Raw genomic sequence first — 22,004 nt, 5'->3', positions numbered from 1 at the left:
CAGATTTTATGCATTTTATTGTGTGTTCTCTTTGTACAAAAGGTTGAATTTGGCATTTACAGATACATTCACTCGTCACAGTATTATTCTTGCTTGCGTGGTTGGAAATGCCAGATGAGAATGTTTTATGAACATATAGTGAAGCATGTCCTGACTCCAGCCTCTGTGATTAACTGCCATCGTTTTGCTCTCTCCATTTAATTTGAACAATAATAATAATAGAAAAAAAAGAATTCTGACAAATAAAATTCCCTAGGAACATAAAAAAGGGAAGAAAACTAGCATGCAAGTAGAACTTTTGTCAATAAGCTTCAAGGACTTTGTACGAGGAGAAAGGCTTGACGAAGTGATAGTCCAGATTGCCACAGTGTGGACATTGCTGCACATTACTGTACTCGGAGAAATACTGCATGCCCACACGTACATCGATTACAGGCTTCCCGCAGTGCTTACAGTTCAGTCTGGCCTGCGGGGGGGGGAGAGAGAGAGAGAGAGAGAGAGAGAGGGGTGAAACCATTTCAACAGAACACTCGGTGAAATAGTCTCTCATTTCCCGAGACAGATTTAGAGCTAACATTAATAAAGTAGTGATGAAAAGTACTTCAGGACTTCATATTCCCGTCCTGGAGGATCACAACACTTTTTCTTTTTTAATTTAACACTCCGCTTGAACAAGCCCATCATGGACTGAATTTACTGTTAGGAAAAGAGAAAATACAACGGGACCTGAGTGACACTTCAACTAGTGTTCAATTAAAAATGCTAATCCCGTCTGACCCAAATGCACCTTTCATTCAAATAACCTTTATTTACTTAAAGCTAGACTGCCTTTCAGATTTTTCAAGTTTAGGCCATAAAAATAATTTTTCCGACACCCGATTATTTTTGTTTAGTGGACCGAAAGCTACTGAATTCAAATCACAGACTTCCAATTTTATTAGTTTTTTTTAAATAGAACAATTCATAAACTTAAGAGCCATGTGACCCTAAATTCTCCGCTATTTTTTCCTGCTTCACCATGACCCAATTCAAGATACTACGTCATGCATCACGTGGTGGGCTTTCCCCGTTCGCGTAAAGCATTGTGGGATACAAATTTGAAACAGGACAGAAAAATGGACGATGCGAATGAAACATGAAAGACCGAATACAGTAACGGAAAGCGAGAAGAAAAGACGTTATGTTGCGAAGGAAAGGAAACGCAGGACCAAACTAATAAATATCAGCACTCAGTGAGCACCTCGGTGTGATCAGCTGTTCGTTTAACGACAGAATGATGGAACTGTCAGTGCACAGTCAAAGGTAAACCTGTAGATGGCAGTAATGCAACACTGTGGATGCCAGCTGCCGTACAACAAACATACGTAAAATACATCACAATGACCAAATTTCAGAGGGAACTAAATTTCACCGATTTTATGAAATCGAAAGGCCATCTAGCTTTAATATTGAGACCTATTCAGTAAGTCTATGGACTAAATCTGTGCTACAATTGTACTTTATTTTAGAGAATCACATTTTGGAATTTCAGCTGTATTTACGGTAAGATGGGTATTCAACTCCAAATCCTTAATGTTCATTTTATTCAATTTGAATACAGTTTAAAGAATGAATCTAATCATTTGTAACAGTCTCCAAAGTGTCTCTACAATGAGGGGAAATAAGTGTTTAGACACCCTCACCCTTCGTTCACACCAAACATAGCAAGAGGGTCAAAATCCACTTGGGCTGACCTGCCAACGACATTGGCAAGTTTATGGACGTTCTGTGACGTTACAAGGCAGTTACAAGGTCATTCAGAACGCTTCATCTAGCAAACTACTGTATTTAAAAAGGGCCACAAAGCAAACACACCTCACCTGGTATGTTATATCTTAATAAAAATAATAATAATAATAAAAAAAAAAAATATATATATATATATATATATATACACATACACACACACACACACACACACAACCCCGATTCCAAAAAAGTTGGGACAAAGTACAAATTGTAAATAAAAATGGAATGCAATAATTTACAAATCTCAAAAACTGATATTGTATTCACAATAGAACATAGACAACATATCAGATGTCGAAAGTGAGACATTTTGAAATTTCATGCCAAATATTGGCTCATTTGAAATTTCATGACAGCAACACATCTCAAAAAAGTTGTGACAGGGGCAATAAGAGGCTGGAAAAGTTAAAGGTACAAAAAAGGAACAGCTGGAGGACCAAATTGCAACTCATTAGGTCAATTGGCAATAGGTCATTAACATGACTGGGTATAAAAAGAGCATCTTGGAGTGGCAGCGGCTCTCAGAAGTAAAGATGGGAAGAGGATCACCGATCCCCCTAATTCTGCGCCAACAAATAGTGGAGCAATATCAGAAAGGAGTTCGACAGTGTAAAATTGCAAAGAGTTTGAACATATCATCATCTACAGTGCATAATATCATCAAAAGATTCAGAGAATCTGGAAGAATCTCTGTGCGTAAGGGTCAAGGCCAGAAAACCATACTGGGTGCCCGTGATCTTCGGGCCCTTAGACGGCACTGCATCACATATAGGCATGCTTCTGTATTGGAAAATCACAAAATGGGCTCAGGAATATTTCCAGAGAACATTATCTGTGAACACAATTCACTGTGCCATCCGCCGTTGCCAGCTAAAACTCTGTAGTTCAAAGAAGAAGCCGTATCTAAACATGATCCAGAAGCGCAGACGTCTTCTCTGGGTCAAGGCTCATTTAAAATGGACTGTGGCAGAGTGGAAAACTGTTCTGTGGTCAGACGAATCAACATTTGAAGTTCTTTATGGAAATCAGGGACGCCGTGTCATTCGGACTAAAGAGGAGAAGGACGACCCAAGTTGTTATCAGCGCTCAGTTCAGAAGCCTGCATCTCTGATGGTATGGGGTTGCATTAGTGCGTGTGGCATGGGCAGCTTACACATCTGGAAAGACACCATCAATGCTGAAAGGTATATCCAGGTTCTAGAGCAACATATGCTCCCATCCAGACGACGTCTCTTTCAGGGAAGACCTTGCATTTTCCAACATGACAATGCCAAACCACATACTGCATCAATTACAGCATCATGGCTGCGTAGAAGAAGGGTCCGGGTACTGAACTGGCCAGCCTGCAGTCCAGATCTTTCACCCATAGAAAACATTTGGCGCATCATAAAACGGAAGATACGACAAAAAAAAAAAAAAAGACCTAAGACAGTTGAGCAACTAGAATCCTACATTAGACAAGAATGGGTTAACATTCCTATCCCTAAACTTGAGCAACTTGTCTCCTCAGTCCCCAGACGTTTACAGACTGTTGTAAAGAGAAAAGGGGATGTCTCACAGTGGTAAACATGGCCTTGTCCCAACTTTTTTGAGATGTGTTGTTGTCATGAAATTTAAAATCACCTAATTTTTCTCTTTAAATGATACATTTTCTCAGTTTAAACATTTGATATGTCATCTATGTTCTATTCTGAATAAAATCTGGAATTTTGAAACTTCCACATCATTGCATTCCGTTTTTATTTACAATTTGTACTTTGTCCCAACTTTTTTGGAATCGGGGTTGTGTGTGTGTGTGTGTGTGTGTGTGTGTGTGTGTGTATATATATATATATATATATATATATATATATATATATATATATATATACACACATACACACACACACTGTGTGTGTAATTATATATATATATATATATATATATATATATATATACACATACACACAGTGAGTGTGTGTGTGTAATATATATATATACATACACACAGTATGTATATATATATATATATATATATATATATATATATATATATATACACACACATACATACACACACACAGTGTATGTGTGTGTATATATATATATATATATATATATAATATCTCATCTCATCTCATTATCTCTAGCTGCTTTATCCTTCTACAGGGTCGCAGGCAAGCTGGAGCCTATCCCAGCTGACTACGGGTGAAAGGCGGGGTACACCCTGGACAAGTCGCCAGGTCATCACAGGACTGACACATAGACACAGACAACCATTCACACTCACATTCACACCTACGGTCAATTTAGAGTCACCAGTTAACCTAACCTGCATGTCTTTGGACTGTGGGGGAAACCGGAGCACCCGGAGGAAACCCACACGGACACGGGGAGAACATGCAAACTCCACACAGAAAGGCCCTCGCCGGCCACGGGGCTCGAACCCAGGACCTTCTTGCTGTGAGGCGACAGTGCTAACCACTACACCACCATGCCGCCTATATATATATAATATATATATATATATATATATATATATATATATATATATATATATATATACACACACACACACACACACACATGCATATAACATATTATATATATATAAATAAAATACACAGTGTGTGTATAATATATATATATGTGTGTGTGTGTGTGTGTGTGTGTGTGTGTGTGTATACACATACAAAAAAAAAAGACCTAAGACAGTTGAGCAACTAGAATCCTACATTAGACAAGAATGGGTTAACATTCCTATCCCTAAACTTGAGCAACTTGTCTCCTCAGTCCCCAGACGTTTACAGACTGTTGTAAAGAGAAAAGGGGATGTCTCACAGTGGGAAACATGGCCTTGTCCCAACTTTTTTGAGATGTGTTGTTGTCATGAAATTTAAAATCACCTAATTTTTCTCTTTAAATGATACATTTTCTCAGTTTAAACATTTGATATACCATCTATGTTCTATTCTGAATAAAATATGGAATTTTGAAACTTCCACATCATTGCATTCCGTTTTTATTTACAATTTGTACTTTGTCCCAACTTTTTTGGAATCGGGATTGTGTGTGTGTGTGTATATGTATATATATATATATATATATATATATATATATATACACACACACACACACACACATGCATATAACATATATACACACACACAGGGTGTTTCAAAAAATTTGATATTTCACAATCTAATAACTTTGCCAATTCTCCTTCAACTGACCTCAAATTTTAACAGCATGTGTGGAAACAGGTTAAAATTTTATGGTTAATGTTTTTTTTTGTTTTCATCTTTTTAGGTATAGAAATGCCATTCACTGGAAAAGAAAAGGCATTTTGTGTGTTAGAGCAGCGTTTCTCAACCTTTTTCCAGTCACGGCACCCTTCAGAAGTACGCACATTCTCAAGGCACCCCCATATAAAATATACGCAGTCACGCTGACCATACGCTGACCCCGGCAGTGACGTTGTGACGTGGGAAAGGGGGCCGTGAGACAAATTTTGATGATGCATGAGGCGGCGATGATCTGCATTAGTGTAACTATTGTTTTTTGGAATTTTAATTCATTTTATTTATTTCAATGTTAGAATCACTTTTTGACAGCACCCCGGTTGAGAAAGGCTATGTTAGAGTACGCTCGAACAGGACTGTGCAGCGTGCATTTATGAGAGAATTCTCTAAAAATGCACCAACTGCCATGCAGATTTGGACATGGCACAAAAAGGTCAAAGAGGAAGGCTGTGTGTGCATCTTGAAAATTTGTGAAATCGTTCATGAAATCCACATACCTTTGTATTTCTCATTCAAATTTTGAGGAATAAATCTTATATTGCTCAACATTAAGCCTGCTCAGTTTCATTTGCCTGTATGATGTAGTTTCTGGGATATTTACATCTCAAACAACATAAATTTTTTTTTTAAATCTTTAAAAAAATACTTAAAAATATATTACACACAGTCTTGCAAAAATATTCATCCCCCTTGGTGTTTGTCATGTTTTTTTGCATTACAAGCTGGACTTAAAATGGATTTTTTTTGGGGGGGGGGCACCATTTCATTTACACAACATGCCTACTACTTTAAAGGTGCAAATTGTTGTTTTATTGTGACACAAACAATAATTAAAAAAAAAAGAAAGAAAGAAATCTGGAGTGTGCATAGGTATTCACCCCCTGCCCCGCCCCATGACAATGATGATGATAACTATAATGATAGTTAGCATATAATTCCCTCCTATTTTTACAAAATATATTATGCATCTCACCAAATCACTTGAACCATCTACAGTTTCCGACACCTTGGTCCATGCTTCATTTTCTTATTTGTTTGTGTACTGGGATGCATCATAAATTATTAGGAAACCCGCCACCACAATTATCAATTTCTCCTCCATGGCAGGCTGCTTGGGAACGGTTTAAATGGAACCAATATTTACACGACTGTGTTCTCTCGGGTTCTTTCGAACGGAGCACTTCTAAATTCCGACTGGTTGCTGCCGAACCGCATCATAGCTCATTACCATCAAGTTGCCTGAACTTTAACATTATTCTGATGCCCCCACTGCCCAAGACGTGCCGCCATCGAGAGACACTGGCTCACATAGAAAATAAATGGCTTCCGGAACATTTTGGTGCTCTCGTCTCATTTGGTGTGAACGTAGGGCAAGATCAGCCGAGACACATGAAAATATTTAAAGCAGCAGTTTCTCTGTGTGATCTGCTCGATGTCCATAATCACCTGGGTACAGTGATTTTCAGGTGATGTTATGCTGCTAATTATTATATATTTGTATCAGGATATAAGTGAATCAGAATAACTTTTCACTTCTACTTCTGAGAAAGTCTTGCTCTCTCTTTTTAGCTCTCATTTTGCTGCTGTGAGCTTTGCCTTTTATGGAATTGTGTGGGTGGTACCAAATGCAAATCAGCTGTATCACATCATTCAACAACATACATCCACACACAAGTACAAAGAAAATCAGCATTTGTCAGTCGGATAGAAAATTCCAGTTTGGTTTACGCAAACATTTACACACAATTTGACATTTTTTGATGATAAATGAGGCGCAGTGGGCGGCACAGTGGTGTAGTGGTTAGCGCTGTCACCTCACAGCAAGAAGGTCCGGGTTTGAGCCCCGTGGCCGGCGAGGGCCTTTCTGTGAAGAGTTTGCATGTTCTCCCCGTGTCCGCGTGGGTTTCCTCCGGGTGCTCCGGTTTCCCCCACAGTCCAAAGACATGCAGGTTAGGTTAACTGGTGACTCTAAGGCCAAGTTTACATTAGACCGTATCTGTCTCGTTTTCTTCGCGGATGCACTGTCCGTTTACATTAAAACGCCTGGAAACGGGAATCCGCCAGGGTCCACGTATTCAATCCAGATCGTGTCTGGTCCGGTGCTGTGTAAACATTGAGAATACGCGGATACGCTGTGCTGAGCTCTAGCTGGCATCGTCATTGGACAACGTCACTGTGACATCCACCTTCCTGATTCGCTGGCGTTGGTCATGCGACGCGACTGCTGAAAAACGGCGCGGACTTCCGCCTTGTATCACCTTTTATTAAAGAGTATAAAAGTATGAAAATACTGCAAATACTGATGCAAATACTGCCCATTGTGTAGTTATGATTGTCTTTAGGCTTGCCATCCTTCCACTTGCAAGTGGTAAGTGACGCGCATGCCCGATATGCACTGAGATCACACACACAGCGGCTCAGTCCCGAATCACTGCTCGTGCGCTTCACTCGCGCGCTCTGTGAGCTGCGCAGGGCCGGAGTGCGCACCCTCCAGAGGGCACTCGCTGTTCAGGGCGGAGTGATTTGGAGCGCAGGATGCCTGCGGAGCCGAGCGTATCCGTGTATTGGCGTTGCTGTGTGCACGCGAATTGTGTATTGGCATTGCTGTGTGCACACTAATCGTTTTAAAAACGTTAATCTGATGATCCGCTGATACGGTCTAATGTAAACCCCACCTAAATTGACCGTAGGTGTGAATGTGAGTGTGAATGGTTGTCTGTGTCTATGTGTCAGCCCTGTGATGACCTGGCGACTTGTCCAGAGTGTACCCCGCCTTTCACCCGTAGTCAGCTGGGATAGGCCTCCAGCTCGCCTGCGACCCTGTAGAACAGGATAAAGCAGCTAGAGATAATGAGATGAGATGAGACGTAAACTTATGTCGAATGATTTTGCATAGCAGGTTCGATAAATGAGATAGCCCGTGTGTCAAAAAGCAAAGAAAATCTCTGGGGTAAACACAGCAGCAGCACTGTTTACTAATGGGGTTTGCGACAATGATGGTGACTGACTGGCTCGGATTTTAAATAAATAAATAAATAAATAAATAAGCATGATTATCCGAGACGGCTGATTGGTCGCTGATTTTTTTGTTTAGTAGCTGACGGTGTTTCCAGAATAGTTTCATTTTTTAAAGTTTATCGGAGAAAAGGAATGAAAATTCAAAATGCCAACAATCTCCATTCCGATCATAAACTAGAGACCTGTGCAGGTCTGAGCTCGGCCTTTTACGTCAACGCCAGGATTTGAACAGACGTTGCAAAATCTGTTCCTTTCCTGGACGACTGCTCGGCCATGGAGGATTACACTGCAAACCGAGGTCAGGTAACAGGGCACTTATACAGTCAGGTAGTGGAATCACTATGTGAGCCTGGCATGCCAATTACATTCTTAAACACGCTCAAACTCGGTTAAGCATGCACATACAGACAGGTGCCAGGGCTTTGAACCAGAATTTTTTTCCTATTGGTTCGTTCCGAACAGAAACGGAATTTTAACGTTTCCAGTTTTGGGTTCCACCATTAAATAGACGTTCCCGAACCGGTTAGAACAAAAAAAACTTCGTTCCCGGAACGGTTAATTACGTTCCCTGTCAGCTGTTTAACAAATGGCTATAAAATTATGTCTCTGTCTCATCCAGCTTAAGCCAAATGTAGGCTAATTCTATTACAACCTTCATTAAATAAGACAAGAAATAATTCAAAACAATTATTTCATATGTTGGCGATTTGGATTCTCAGTATGTCTTCCCATCTACACAAACAGAAAAAGTGCCAAAAATGAAAGATAATTCGTTTAGTGTGTTACCAAAGGCTAGTCAGGCCCTATAGAGGGCTACCGCATGACGTCACTGCGCCGCGAGATTTTGTTAGGCGCCATATTGGAAGACCAAGTACATATCTATGCAAGTACATACATACATAAAACAAACTACACCTGAAATGTAGCCAGGGCCGGTTCTGCCCTAATCTGGACCCGGGTGCAACATCGCGCAAACCCCCCCCCCAAAAAAAACACCAGTCTAAATCAGGACAACCATCACATAACTATAACTATAAACATTTTATATCAACTATTTTAACTAAATGGGCGATAATAAATAAGCCTGCAGGCAGCCACGGCGGGCTGCCTCAGAAAAGTAACCATTTGTCCTACCTTAAAACTCGTTTTGCATTTTCTGCCTCCTTTTTTGTATTTTCGACCCTCCGTTTATTTTCTTTCCTTTTCTGAAAACCCGATTTGTGTCCAGACATTTTGTTCTGCTACCAACGAACTAACTCGTCAGGTCTCGGCTCTCGAGCCCGCGATGATTCCCGTGGGAAGGGCAACAACTGATACATTTTTACAAACAGCCAATAGGGAGGTTGCATCGTTCAGGCTCTTCTTTGCTCAGACACTCAGTAATGCACTTACTCACTAGTAGTCCACCTTCCCGCTCTCTCCATTCAATCAGCGAACGTCACACAGGAAGTGAACCCCAGCGGGTCATAGAAACTTGCGCAGGAAAAGAATGACTATTTGTAGGCTACGGAAACTTTGAGGAACGAAATAAAAACCGGTATTAACCGGTTACCATTATTTTTAATAAGCGTTTCTGTTCCGGAATATAAAAAATAATAAAGTTTCTGGTTTCGTTTCTGTTCCATGTGAAATAGAAAAAGTTCCCGGTTTTCGTTTTCGTTCCTTGAACCGGTTCAAAGCCCTGACAGGTGCCTTTATAGGCTTCAGCCAAATTCTGAGCCAAAAATGAATTAAGTATGTACCAGTTGTAAGACAGGGAACTCAAAAAATTCAAAAACAGTTTGATTTCCAAATGCTGCAAACGTTAAATTATTACTCATGAACAATTTAATTTCAGGGAGCCCAACATTCTCCTTAAGTCAACTGACTGGGTATAACACAACAGAGTATGGGACGTGCAATATACACTACAACCCCGCTATCCTTGACTTGCAAGTGATGTCAAAGCAAAACAGAAACCCGGATGTCGGCCATGTTGGTGGATATACAAATGCGGGGTCAAGCGACATTCCATACAAACCATAGTCATGCGTGCGCGACTCTCTTTGTTTTTCCACGGCTTTAAGCGTTCTTTTAGCTCGACCATCTCTTTGTGCTGTATATGGTTGTGGTCACTACAGTACTCGTGATCGCGGCATGTTCCGATTTTTTAGAATTCCGTCCGTGATTCGGAAAGAGGGCGAGGAAACTCTGAGGCTTAGTACGGAGCGGAGACAAGGGGATCAGAACACTTCGTCCAATGACCATTTCATCCAAAAGTTAAGATATTTCGTCCAAAGCCTTTTTCATACGCACTACCAATTATTTTATATTTCAGATATTCTGGTGTTTGTGAATGAAAGCACTGCTCGGCGCCTAAAAATTTAATATGATCCAGCCGGCTTTAAAAATTTATAACTCTGACAACGGAGCTCACAGTGTAGCCAAATTTTACAGGCACCTCCCTCTAAGCTTCCCCCTTCGAAAGAGCACGGTCTCGGTTGGTAGGACTGCACCTCGGCCCGGGATTTGCGAATGAAGCCCCCGTGAGAGCATTGCTCTGCGCCTGAAGATTGAATATGATCCAGCCGGAAACAGACATGCAAGCGAGCAGCTTGCAATGACAAGGGAGTGAACTCATCCCAGGGTCAGCAAGTGGCACAGGCCGACGTGGTTACCTCCCTGAGTACGGAGTGTCGGAGTGCACGTACTATGGCACTCGTTTGCTTTACAAAAATGTGTTTTGCTTCGGTCAAATTCCACTAAGAATTCCTCCTTTTTATGAACAAACACACATTCTCTCTAGCCGCTTTATCCTGTTCTACAGGGTCGCAGGCAAGCTGGAGCCTATCCCAGCTGACTACGGGCGAAAGGCGGGGTACACCCTGGACAAGTCGCCAGGTCATCACAGGGCTGACACATAGACACAGACAACCATTCACACCTACGGTCAATTTAGAGTCACCAGTTAACCTAACCTGCATGTCTTTAGACTGTGGGGGAAACCGGAGCACCCGGAGGAAACCCACGCGGACACGGGGAGAACATGCAAACTCCACACAGAAAGGCCCTCGCTGGCCCCGGGGCTCGAACCCAGGACCTTCTTGCTGTGAGGCGACAGCGCTAACCACTACACCACCGTGCCGCCATGAACAAACACCTGAAATATAAAATAATTGCTAGTGCGTATGAAAAAGGCTTTGGACGAAATGTCTTAACTACTGGACGAAATGGTCATTGGACGAAATGACCTGTATTTGCACTCGATGGTCGGTAGACGCGTCTTATCGTCAGAAAAGTCTGACTTTTTAAAATAATACGGGTCAAAATCACACATATCTATCTTCGCGCGATTGTTCAAATCGTGGTAATACTGAGAAAATTCAGTACTGTTGACAGACATGCTTTCAGCGGCTGCCATCCTAGTTGCTTTGTATATCCACCAACATGGCGGACGCTCATGACGTAGTGCATTTTGATCATGTGGTTGCAAGCCATCTATTACAAACTCTTTTACGCTGAACTTTTGCATATAACGAACTAAGTTTGTGTCCTGCGCCTTTAATGACAATGAGTCGGAGTCTTAAATTAAAAAAAAAAAAATCACTGAGCCATGCACTCCTCTCCCCTCCACCAGAGACAAACAATAAGTAATCAAGTCAAGTCCGTAATACATGTTAACGCCATAAAGCAAAGGCTTAACGAGCCTCGCTTACATGTCAATCACTAACAATTATCGAGAATGGTGTTCAAAGGATCAATACAAGGATGAAATGACTGCTGATACCGCTTAATGAAACACTTAAAGTGTGCCGGCGATGTTTTTATACCCCCAGCCCAGCGGCATGACATATGCTGCGTTCATGTGCTATGGGAAGATGATATTTTCCAGTTGGGAAGTGGTATTTACCAGTGTGTTGTGTTCACATGCTTTTGTTGTTGTTGACAAATTAAAGATGGTGGACCAGATTCAAGTTAGCAATAGTTAGTTAGCTATCGTTAGCAATAGCGTCTGCTCTGGATAGGTAAAAACAAACCATAACACATTTTTAAAGGAAACGGATTTCTAACGTATTATATTACACTTGTTAATGATGCAACATTGCATAGACACAAAAAACTACCCACTAGTACTAGTAAAAAAAAACTTTAGTAACGTACAATGCTTAACATTCAAGTGTCTTGTACCGCTCGCCGCCATGTTGAAAAGGTTAAAGTTCATCTCATCTCGGCAACTCGTGTATCAAAATTTTCTACGAGTTGCCCAGTGGAAAATACCACAAGAGGGGGCGTTCATGTGTGCTTTCCATGTCGGCGTTTGGTATTTACCATAATTCCCATAGCACATGAAGGCAGCAATAAATGGCACCATCGGTGAGTTGCAACACATGTATGAACTGATCGAGAAAACAGCGAGTCGGAACTGACAACAATACGCCTTTCATAAGTCCACCCCTACGTCCTCATCGTGAGAGTTGGAAACAGGTAATGCCGGCCAACAGGGCTCTGGTGAAACTGCATGGGCGAATCACCTGTCCAGTGGATATTCAATGATTACAGAAACATCAACAAGGAAAAGATGGAAAGCTCTTGTTGGTGGCCTATGCTCCTAGGGAGCTAACGGCTTAATAATAATAATAATAATAATAGACAGTGATACACGGGTAACCGCCGTCATTTCCATAACAGATAAAGAAATCATCGCCTCCATTGGTGATCCTTTAATTTGGTCAGTGAACTGTGACAGCGACTCATCTCATCTCATTACCTCTAGCCGCTTTATCCTTCTACAGGGTCGCAGGCAAGCTGGAGCCTATCCCAGCTGACTATGGGCGAAGTGTCAGCGACTCAGAAGGAGAAATTTGTGATAAGGAGAATGTGCTTAAAATTTCGCACAGAACGTGAATGTTTGGTGTGACAAGTTAGTCCATTTCAGTACTGCAAACTATCTGGACGTCCCCCAAGGAGTTCATGATCGCAGGGCTGCAGTAGCCTAGTAAACTAGACCCACCCGCCTAGCGACCAAAAATATTTTTGCCTAGCGAGTGGGTCTAGCCTCGCACCATATAAACAAAAACACCCCGGGCATCAAATCGTGCCCGCCAATCACAACGCAAGGTTTTTGTTTGGATTCTTTGGGCGGGCTTTTGCAAGAGTGACAGCAAGGCTGCGCGACACTGGAGAAAGCACAGCAGGAAAGATGGCTACGGCTAGTGAACAGCGCGCGTTTGACTCCGCTTTGGAATCAGTTTTAGAAGAATTAGACTTGGAGTTTTCGTTGAAACATGAGCAGGAAGAGGCTCTCCGCTCATTCCTTTTCAAGAAGGACGTTTTCGCTGTTTTGCCGACCGGCTATGGCAAAAGTCTGATCTACCAGCTGGCTCCGCTCGTAGCCAAAAGGATGGGGCTAGTTTCTGCAGTACGAAGAATTAATAAACAGCTTTGAAACATTACTTTTTGATTTGTTTCTTATTTTCCCGTTATTTTAAATTTAAGGGAAATTATTTTACCAAACACCACTAAATAAAAACTCTCAAAAATAGTTTAAGCAAACCCTCAAAAAACACTTTAAAAAAAAGCGTATGTTAAGTATGTGGTGCAGACTCCAAACTTGTGGTCATTATCTCCAAACTTCTTAATATCTAAAACCTGTTTATTAATTAATACGCATTTTGAAAAATTATTTATTTCAAGGCCTCCCCCACTGCTTTCTGTCGTTCTGACTACGTCACAGTCACTGTTGCGCTGATTGGTCAGAGCGTTGGCCAATACGCACAGAGACAGTTTGAAAGACAGCAGTTTGTTCCTCCCACACCCTTCGGAAATGTCTACGGATCGAGGCCAGACTAAATATTCACATTTAGTCTGGCTTGCCAGGCTAGGGCTGCAGTATATCTTCCTGCACCACACAGCCATTTTGCGTCATAATTACAGGTTTTATTTTAAAATGGCTTTTTTCCATTTCATAATGACGCATTTAAAGGGGAACTGAAGTCATTTTTAAACTTGCTTTACTTCTTAATTAACGTGTTATTCAATTACGTTTTCGGTTTTATTAACCTTATATCGTGACTCATACTGGCATATTATATTACACTTATCAGCCTTTTCGGTTTTTAGCCACGTTGAATGTAGTTCGTTTGGTCGACGGCAGGTGTCGCTTCACGCGACTTGTGCGAGACTTCAAATGTGAAGTGTCAGCGCCGCCATTTTGAAAACTGTTTATACAGCGGCCATATCATTCCAATTTAGATTAATTTCGAGATTTGCCAGCTTCATCAGTGATGGAGTGTCAGTCCTGCACGCTGTGGCGCGTGCACCTAAAGGCGTGTCTCGGGCTGCACACGCGCCGAGTGGACTCCAGCACGCGCGCCGTGAACAAGGCGCACCTGAGCTCAATTAAGGAACTGTGTGTTTGCCTATTTAATGACTGTTTTGATTGATTGATTGATTGATTGATTGATTGATTGATTGATTACTTTATTCTGAACAATAAAGATATAAAAATAAAAATTTAAATAAAACAATACAATAATCAAAACATCATCATAAACAAACAGAATAGCGTAGCCACAAGGCAATAACATAATGTTCAGAAAGGATTAGGAAGAAGTATTAACTTAACCAAGCCTAACCCTCTACAGTGGTGCTTGAAAGTTTGTGAACCCTTTAGAATTTTCTATATTTCTGCATAAGTATGACCTAAAACATCATCGGATTTTCACACAAGTCCTAAAAGTAGATAAAGAGAACCCAGTTAAACAAATGAGATAAAAATATTATACTTGGTCATTTATTTATTGAGGAAAATGATCCAATATTACATATCTGTGAGTGGCAAAAGTATGTGAACCTTTGCTTTCAGTATGTGGTGTGACCCCCTTGTGCAGCAATAACTGCAACTAAACGTTTCCGGTAACTGTTGATCAGTCCTGCACACCGGCTTGGAGGAATTTTAGCCCATTCCTCCGTACAGAACAGCTTCAACTCTGGGATGTTGGTGGGTTTCCTCACATGAACTGCTCACTTCAGGTCCTTCCACAACATTTCCATTGGATTAAGGTCAGGACTTTGACTTGGCCATTCCAAAACATTAACTTTATTCTTCTTTAACCATTCTTTGATAGAACGACTTGTATGCTTAGGATTGCTGTCTTGCTGCATGACTCACCTTCTCTTGAGATTCAGTTCATGGACAGATGTCCTGACATTTCCCTTTAGAATTCACTGGTATAATTCAGAATTCCTTGTTCCAACAATGATGGCAAGCCGTCCTGGCCCAGATGCAGCAAAACAGGCCCAAACCATGATACTACCACCACCATGTTTCACAGATGGGATAAGGTTCTTATGTTGGAATGCAGTGTTTTCCTTTCTCCAAACATAACACTTCTCATTGAAACCAAAAAGTTCTATTTTGATCTCATTTGTCCACAAAACATTTTCCAATCGCCTTCTGGCTTGTCCACGTGATCTTTAGCAAACTGCAGATGAGCAGCAATGTTCTTTTTGGAGAGCACTGGCTTTCTCCTTGCAACCCTGCCATGCACACCATTGTTGTTCAGTGTTCTCCTGATGGTGGACTCATGAACATTGGCTAATGTTAATGTGAGAGAGGTCTTCAGTTGCTTAGAAGTTACCTTGGGGTCCTTTGTGACCTCGCCGACTATTACACACCTTGCTCATGGAGTGATCTTTGTTGGTCGACCACTCCTGGGGAGGGTAACAATGGTCTTGAATATCCTCCATTTGTACACAATCTGTCTGACTGTGGATTGGTGGAGTCCAAACTCTTTAGAGATGGTTTTGTAACCTTTTCCAGCCTGATGAGCATCAACAACGCTTTTTCTGAGGTCCTCAGAAATCTCCTTTGTTCGTGCCATGATACACTTCCACAAACGTGTTGTGAAGATCAGACTTTGATAGATCCCTGTTCTTTAAATAAAACAGGGTGCCCACTCACACCTGATTGTCATCCCACTGATTGAAAACACCTGACTCTAATTTCACCTTCAAAGTAACTGCTAATCCTAGAGGTTCACATACTTTTGCCACTCACAGATATGTAATATTGGATCATTTTCCTCAATAAATAAGTGACCAAGTATAATATTTTTGTCTCATTTGTTTAACTGGGTTCTCTTTATCTACTTTTAGGACTTGTGTGAAAATATGATGTTTTAGGTCATATTTTTGCAGAAATGTAGGAAATTCTAAAGGGTTCACAAACTTTCAAGCACCACTGTATACCACCGCTAATCAAATGTCACTGTCCACCATAATAAACTATATATACAAAAGAAAACAAAAGCAATAAACAAAAAAGAAAACATACCAACATACCAAAACATACCGACATGGTATAATATCGACCAAATCAAATCATATATACAGATGCTTATGTTATGCATATATACACACATACAATACATCTATACAGTACTTACATATACACATACCTATAACTATACACAAAATACAAGAAGACCAGTCACAGACTTACTCTCAATTTCATCATCGCCTATATAGTCTGCCTGTCCTCATTCTCATATATTTTTATTAACATGTTTTTAATATAATTTTTTAAACAGTTTTATGTTGGTGCTATTTTTGAGTTCATTATCCAGACCATTCCACAATTGCACCCCACAGACTGTTATGCACATACTTTTCATAGTTGTTCTAACATTTACTCTCTTAAAATTAATTTCCCCTCTCAGGTTATACCCACCCTGCCTTTCCATAAACGTATTTTGTACCTCACCCGGAAGAAGGTTATGTCTTGCTTTATACATAATTTGTGCAGTCTTGTGTTTAACCAGATCCGTGAATTTCAGAGTGTGTGCTTTTACGAATAATGCATTTGTATGCTCAAGATATCCCGTATTATTGACGATTCTTATTGCTCTTTTTTGTAATGTGCATAACGGCTGCAGGTTAGATTTGTAGGTATTACCCCATATCTCCACACAGTAGCTCAGATATGGAAGTATGAGTGCATTATACAGAGTATGTAGTGATTTATAGTCCAGAATGTGTCTTGATTTCCCCAAAATTGCAGTAATCTTTGCTATTTTTGCTTTAACATGATTAATATGCGGTTTCCAGCAGACTTTATGATCAACAATCACACCCAGAAATTTTATTTTATACACTCTTTCTATGGTTATGTTGTCAATTTTCAATTCAACTTGAGGGTTCGACTTATATTTTCAAAATAACAATCTTTGTTTTACTCAAATTCAATGACAATTTGTTTACATTAAACCACCTTTTTAATTTATTCATTTCGGTTGTGATCGTTTCCATAAGGTGCTGTGCATTGTCCCCGGCGCAAAAGATGTTTGTATCATCAGCAAATAAAATGCATTTCGTTATACATGATACATTACATAAATCATTAATGTACAATATAAACAGCTTAGGACCTAAGACAGACCCTTGCGGTACTCCACATGTTATGGGCAAATACTCAGATGTGTGATCTCCAATTTTTACAAATTGTTGCCTGTTACTTAAGTAGCTCCTCACCCAGTCCAAACCAACCCCTCTGATACCATACCTCTCTAATTTTTTGAATAGAATGTCGTGATTTATTGTGTCAAATGCTTTCTTTAGATCTATGAAAATTCCCATAACATGTTTTTTTATTGTCTATACCATTTGTGATTTTCTCAATAAGTTCCATTAATGCCAGGGTTGTTGATCTGTCTTTCCGGAATCCGTATTGACTGTCAGCTAAAAGTTTATATTTTTCAATGAAGTTGTCTAGTTTTGCTGTGAACAGTTTTTCGAGGATCTTGGAGAACTGAGAGAGTAAAGAAACTGGCCTGTAATTTGTGTAATGGTGTCTATCTCCACATTTATATAAAAGGTATAACTTTAGCTATTTTCATGTTGTTTGGAAATTTACCAGATTGAAAAGACATATTACATATGTGAGTAAATGGTTCTGCAATTTCTTCAATAACTTTTTTTATTAGACTCATATCAATATCATTCCAGTCAGTGGAGGTTTTACTTTCACTTCTCCTTACAATATCTATGACCTCTTTTATGCCAACTGCATCAATGAATATAGACTTAGGATTTTTCTCCCATCGAGCAGCCTCCGCCCCTCCAGGTGTGTCTTTATCCTGAATCTTTTCTGCCAGATCTGGTTCCACATTTACAAAGAATCTATTAAAACCATTTACCACTTCTTCCATATTATTTATTGATCTGTCATTCTCAATATAATGATCAGGGTAGCTTGTGTTTTTGTTTTTAGCTCTATTCCTAATAATACTATTTAGTACATTCCATAGCCCCTTCATGTTATTTTTATTACTATCTAATAATTTATTATAATATTCCTTCTTACATGTCCTCATAATGCTGGTTAATTTATTCTTGTATTTTTTATATTTAATTTCTGCCTCCAAAGTTCTTTTTTTAATGAATTGTCTATACAGCGTGTTCTTTTTTTTTACAGGCATTTTTTAATCCTTTGGTGATCCATGGACCATTTGCCTGTTTTTGTCCATCATTGTATTTCCTTACAGGACAGGTTTTATCATATAGTGTTTTAAAGATATTTAGGAATCCACTGTATGCTTTGTCAATATCTTCTTCCTCATATACTACTTTCCAGTTCTGTTTAAGCAATTCACTCTTAAGTGTCCTTATATTTTCTTTGGTCCTTATCCGTTTGTATTTCAGCTGATTCATATCCTTAGGTTTCCAGTAATTACAGTGACAGACAATAAATACAGGCAAATGGTCACGGATGTCATTATATAAAAGCCCACTTTCTGTATTATTTTCCATACTGTTTGTAAATATATTATCTATTAATGTGACACAATGAGAAGTAATTCTACTAGGTTTGGTGATTTTTGGGTATAAACCCATACTGTACATTGTATTTATGAAATCTTCTGTCATTTTATGCTTTTTTGGATTTAACAGATCAATATTATAATCCCCACAGATAAACACAGTCTTCTGCACTGAGTTAGAAAACATGTTTGCCATCCAGTTTTCAAATATATCGATACTTGATGCTGGAGTTCTGTATAAACAGCTCACAATTATATTTTTTACTTTTTCCATACAAATTTCCACTGTGATACATTCCGCCAGATTATCAACAGCTGCTGTCATACTCTCCACCACCTTATACTTCAGTCCTTTGTCCACATATACTGCCACACCTCCTCCTCTCTTTTTCACTCTGCTTATATGATTTAGATCATAACCCTCCATCTCAAAGTCCACATCTCTGTCAGTGCTGATCCATGTCTCTGAAATTGCTATGATGTTGAATGGGTTCTTAAACTGTTTCAAATATTCTTTAATACTGTGGAAGTTGGCATATAAGCTTCTGCTATTGAAGTGGATGATTGATATGTTATGCTTTGATTGGAAAGTTGCGTTGTAGTGCTCATTTGTGTAATAACTGCAGCTGTTTTCTATATCATTGAGTAAATTGTTATTCGGATCAATATCATATTCTATGTCCTGTATATGAGTGATTCCACGCTTATGGGTACTGAAATGGGGACATGAACTTATTTTTAAAAATTCACCTAAAACCATTTCTTTTTTTACCATCAGGTCACAAAACATGTAATCTTTAATGAATGATATGTTAAAAGATAACTTTAATTTTCTGAGATGTAATAAAAACATATTTATATGCCAAAGTCAAGCCTATGAGTTCCAAAATGATGTCTGTTACATTACTTCTGTTACGATTGTCCATCTCGCGTCTGTTACAAATTAATTACAATCTAGCTATATACCATGTTAATCTTATTGAAAGAATGTGTATGTTTATTCTACTACACATGTTTATTAATTATATTTGCTAAAACATCACCTTCCTATGTTTCAAAAAGTAATTCTACATTGTTAAAATTGAGAATATATATGTCCACAACACTTCTGTTACGTTCTGACTTTGGCATATAAATATGTTTTTATTACATCTCAGAAAATTAAAGTTATCTTTTAACATATCATTCATTAAAGATTACATGTTTTGTGACCTGATGGTAAAAAAAAGAAATGGTTTTAGGTGAATTTTTAAAAATAAGTTCATGTCCCCATTTCAGTACCCATAAGCGTGGAATCACTCATATACAAAGTTTTCTAGTCCTAATGTGTGTTTATTATCAGGAGTTGTCATGGCTGTAGTTTAAGGATACCTTGTTGTTGTACGTTTCATTAATATTTGCTCAGCTCCTCCAGCTCCCGGATGACTAGTACTTTGGCTTGTTCTGGTGTTCCATTTAACTTGATGTATATTTTGCAGTTTGAAGTCCATGTTGATTGTATTTTCTTCTGTTTTCTGAGTAAACGGGCCATTCTGGCAATGTCCGCATTTTTCTTTGTCAGGTGCTCATTGATGTAAACGTCTGATCCCTTCAGCCGTCTTCCCTGTTTCAGCAGTTCGTTTTTGTGTTTTCTATTTGTAAACCGAACTATTATTGCCGGTTTTGTCTTCTCGTTTCTCCTTGGGAGCGGGTGACAGGCCTCGATGTTCTCCCTGTCTAACTCAACTCCCTTTGAGCGGAGAAACGCCGCCACCTGTTGCTCCACCGATGCCGCGTCCTCCTCGCTCGGCTCCTCTCCGTTCCGCATCGCCACTGCCCGTGCATATGAACGAGGTTTCACTTCCAAGCCGGTGATTATGATGTCGTTCATTCTGGTATATTGCTCCAGATCGGCCACCCGGTTCTCCAGCAAGTTAATCCGCTTGTCCTTCTCGGTGATTTTTAGCCTCAAGGCTTTAACTTCCTCCACCAGGCTCATGATGGTTTTCTGCTGCTGTCTAACAGCAGAAACCTCCTCCGTCAACATGTCGAGCGATCTTTTAATATCGTCGACCTCCTCGACCTGTGCCGTATTCTTTTTTGGTGGCATGTCGTCCCGTTATCATAACAACATGCCCACTGATAGCTTCTTAGCCCCTTTCAGCTTCTGAGCAATGCGAAGCGCAGGAAGAACAAGCGGGGCGGCAGCAGCGCGGCAGGAAAATCTGAGGCTTCAGCCGCGGCCCGGGCCCGCTCTCGCTCAGAGCCCGTTCCCGCGCGGCCTCTCAGCCCGCTCTCGCTCAGAGCCCGTTCCCGCGCGGCCTCTCAGCCCGCTCTCGCTCAGAGCCCGTTCCCGCGCGGCCTCGCAGCCCGCTCTCGCTCAGAGCCCGTTCCCGCGCGGCCTCTCAGCCCGCTCTCGCTCAGAGCCCGCTCTCGCTCAGAGCCCGTTCCCGCGCGGCCTCTCAGCCCGCTCTCGCTCAGAGCCCGCTCTCGCTCAGAGCCCGCTCTCGCTCAGAGCCCGCTCTCGCTCAGAGCCCGTTCCCGCGCGGCCTCTCAGCCCGCTCTCGCTCAGAGCCCGTTCCCGCGCGGCCTCTCAGCCCGCTCTCGCTCAGAGCCCGTTCCCGCGCGGCCTCTCAGCCCGCTCTCGCTCAGAGCCCGTTCCCGCGCGGCCTCTCAGCCCGCTCTCGCTCAGAGCCCGTTCTCGCGCGGCCTCTCAGCCCGCTCTCGCTCAGAGCCCGTTCTCGCGCGGCCTCTCAGCCCACTCTCGCTCAGAGCCTGTTCTCGCGCAGCCTCTCAGCCCGCTCAGAGCCTGTTCCCGCGCAGCCTCTCAGCCCGCTCAGAGCCTGTTCCCGCGCGGCCTCTCAGCCCGCTCTCGCTCAGAGCCTGTTCTTGCGCGGCCTCTCAGCCCACTCTCGCTCAGAGCCTGTTCTCGCGCAGCCTCTCAGCCCGCTCAGAGCCTGTTCTCGCGCAGCCTCTCAGCCCGCTCAGAGCCTGTTCTCGCGCAGCCTCTCAGCCCGCTCAGAGCCTGTTCCCGCGCGGCCTCTCAGCCCACTCTCGCTCAGAGCCTGTTCTCGCGCAGCCTCTCAGCCCGCTCAGAGCCTGTTCTCGCGCAGCCTCTCAGCCCGCTCAGAGCCTGTTC

The 22,004-nt window shown here is 41.2% G+C and overlaps 1 protein-coding gene across 2 annotated transcripts in view; it reads right to left on the bottom strand.

Moving 5' to 3' along the window:
- The window catches only part of heca (hdc homolog, cell cycle regulator), a 40,251-nt gene continuing 18,247 nt past the window's right edge, over positions 1 to 22,004 (bottom strand). For both annotated transcript variants that reach the window (XM_060907739.1, XM_060907729.1), the window contains exon 4: positions 1 to 466. In XM_060907739.1, the coding sequence (XP_060763722.1) occupies positions 302 to 466 (165 nt within the window). In that variant the 3' untranslated portion in view covers positions 1 to 301. The remainder of the gene's footprint in view (positions 467 to 22,004) is intronic.

This window comes from Neoarius graeffei, chromosome 2 (assembly GCF_027579695.1).
Source record: "Neoarius graeffei isolate fNeoGra1 chromosome 2, fNeoGra1.pri, whole genome shotgun sequence".
NCBI lineage: Eukaryota > Metazoa > Chordata > Actinopteri > Siluriformes > Ariidae > Neoarius > Neoarius graeffei.
This window is presented reverse-complemented; position numbering and strand designations above follow the sequence as displayed.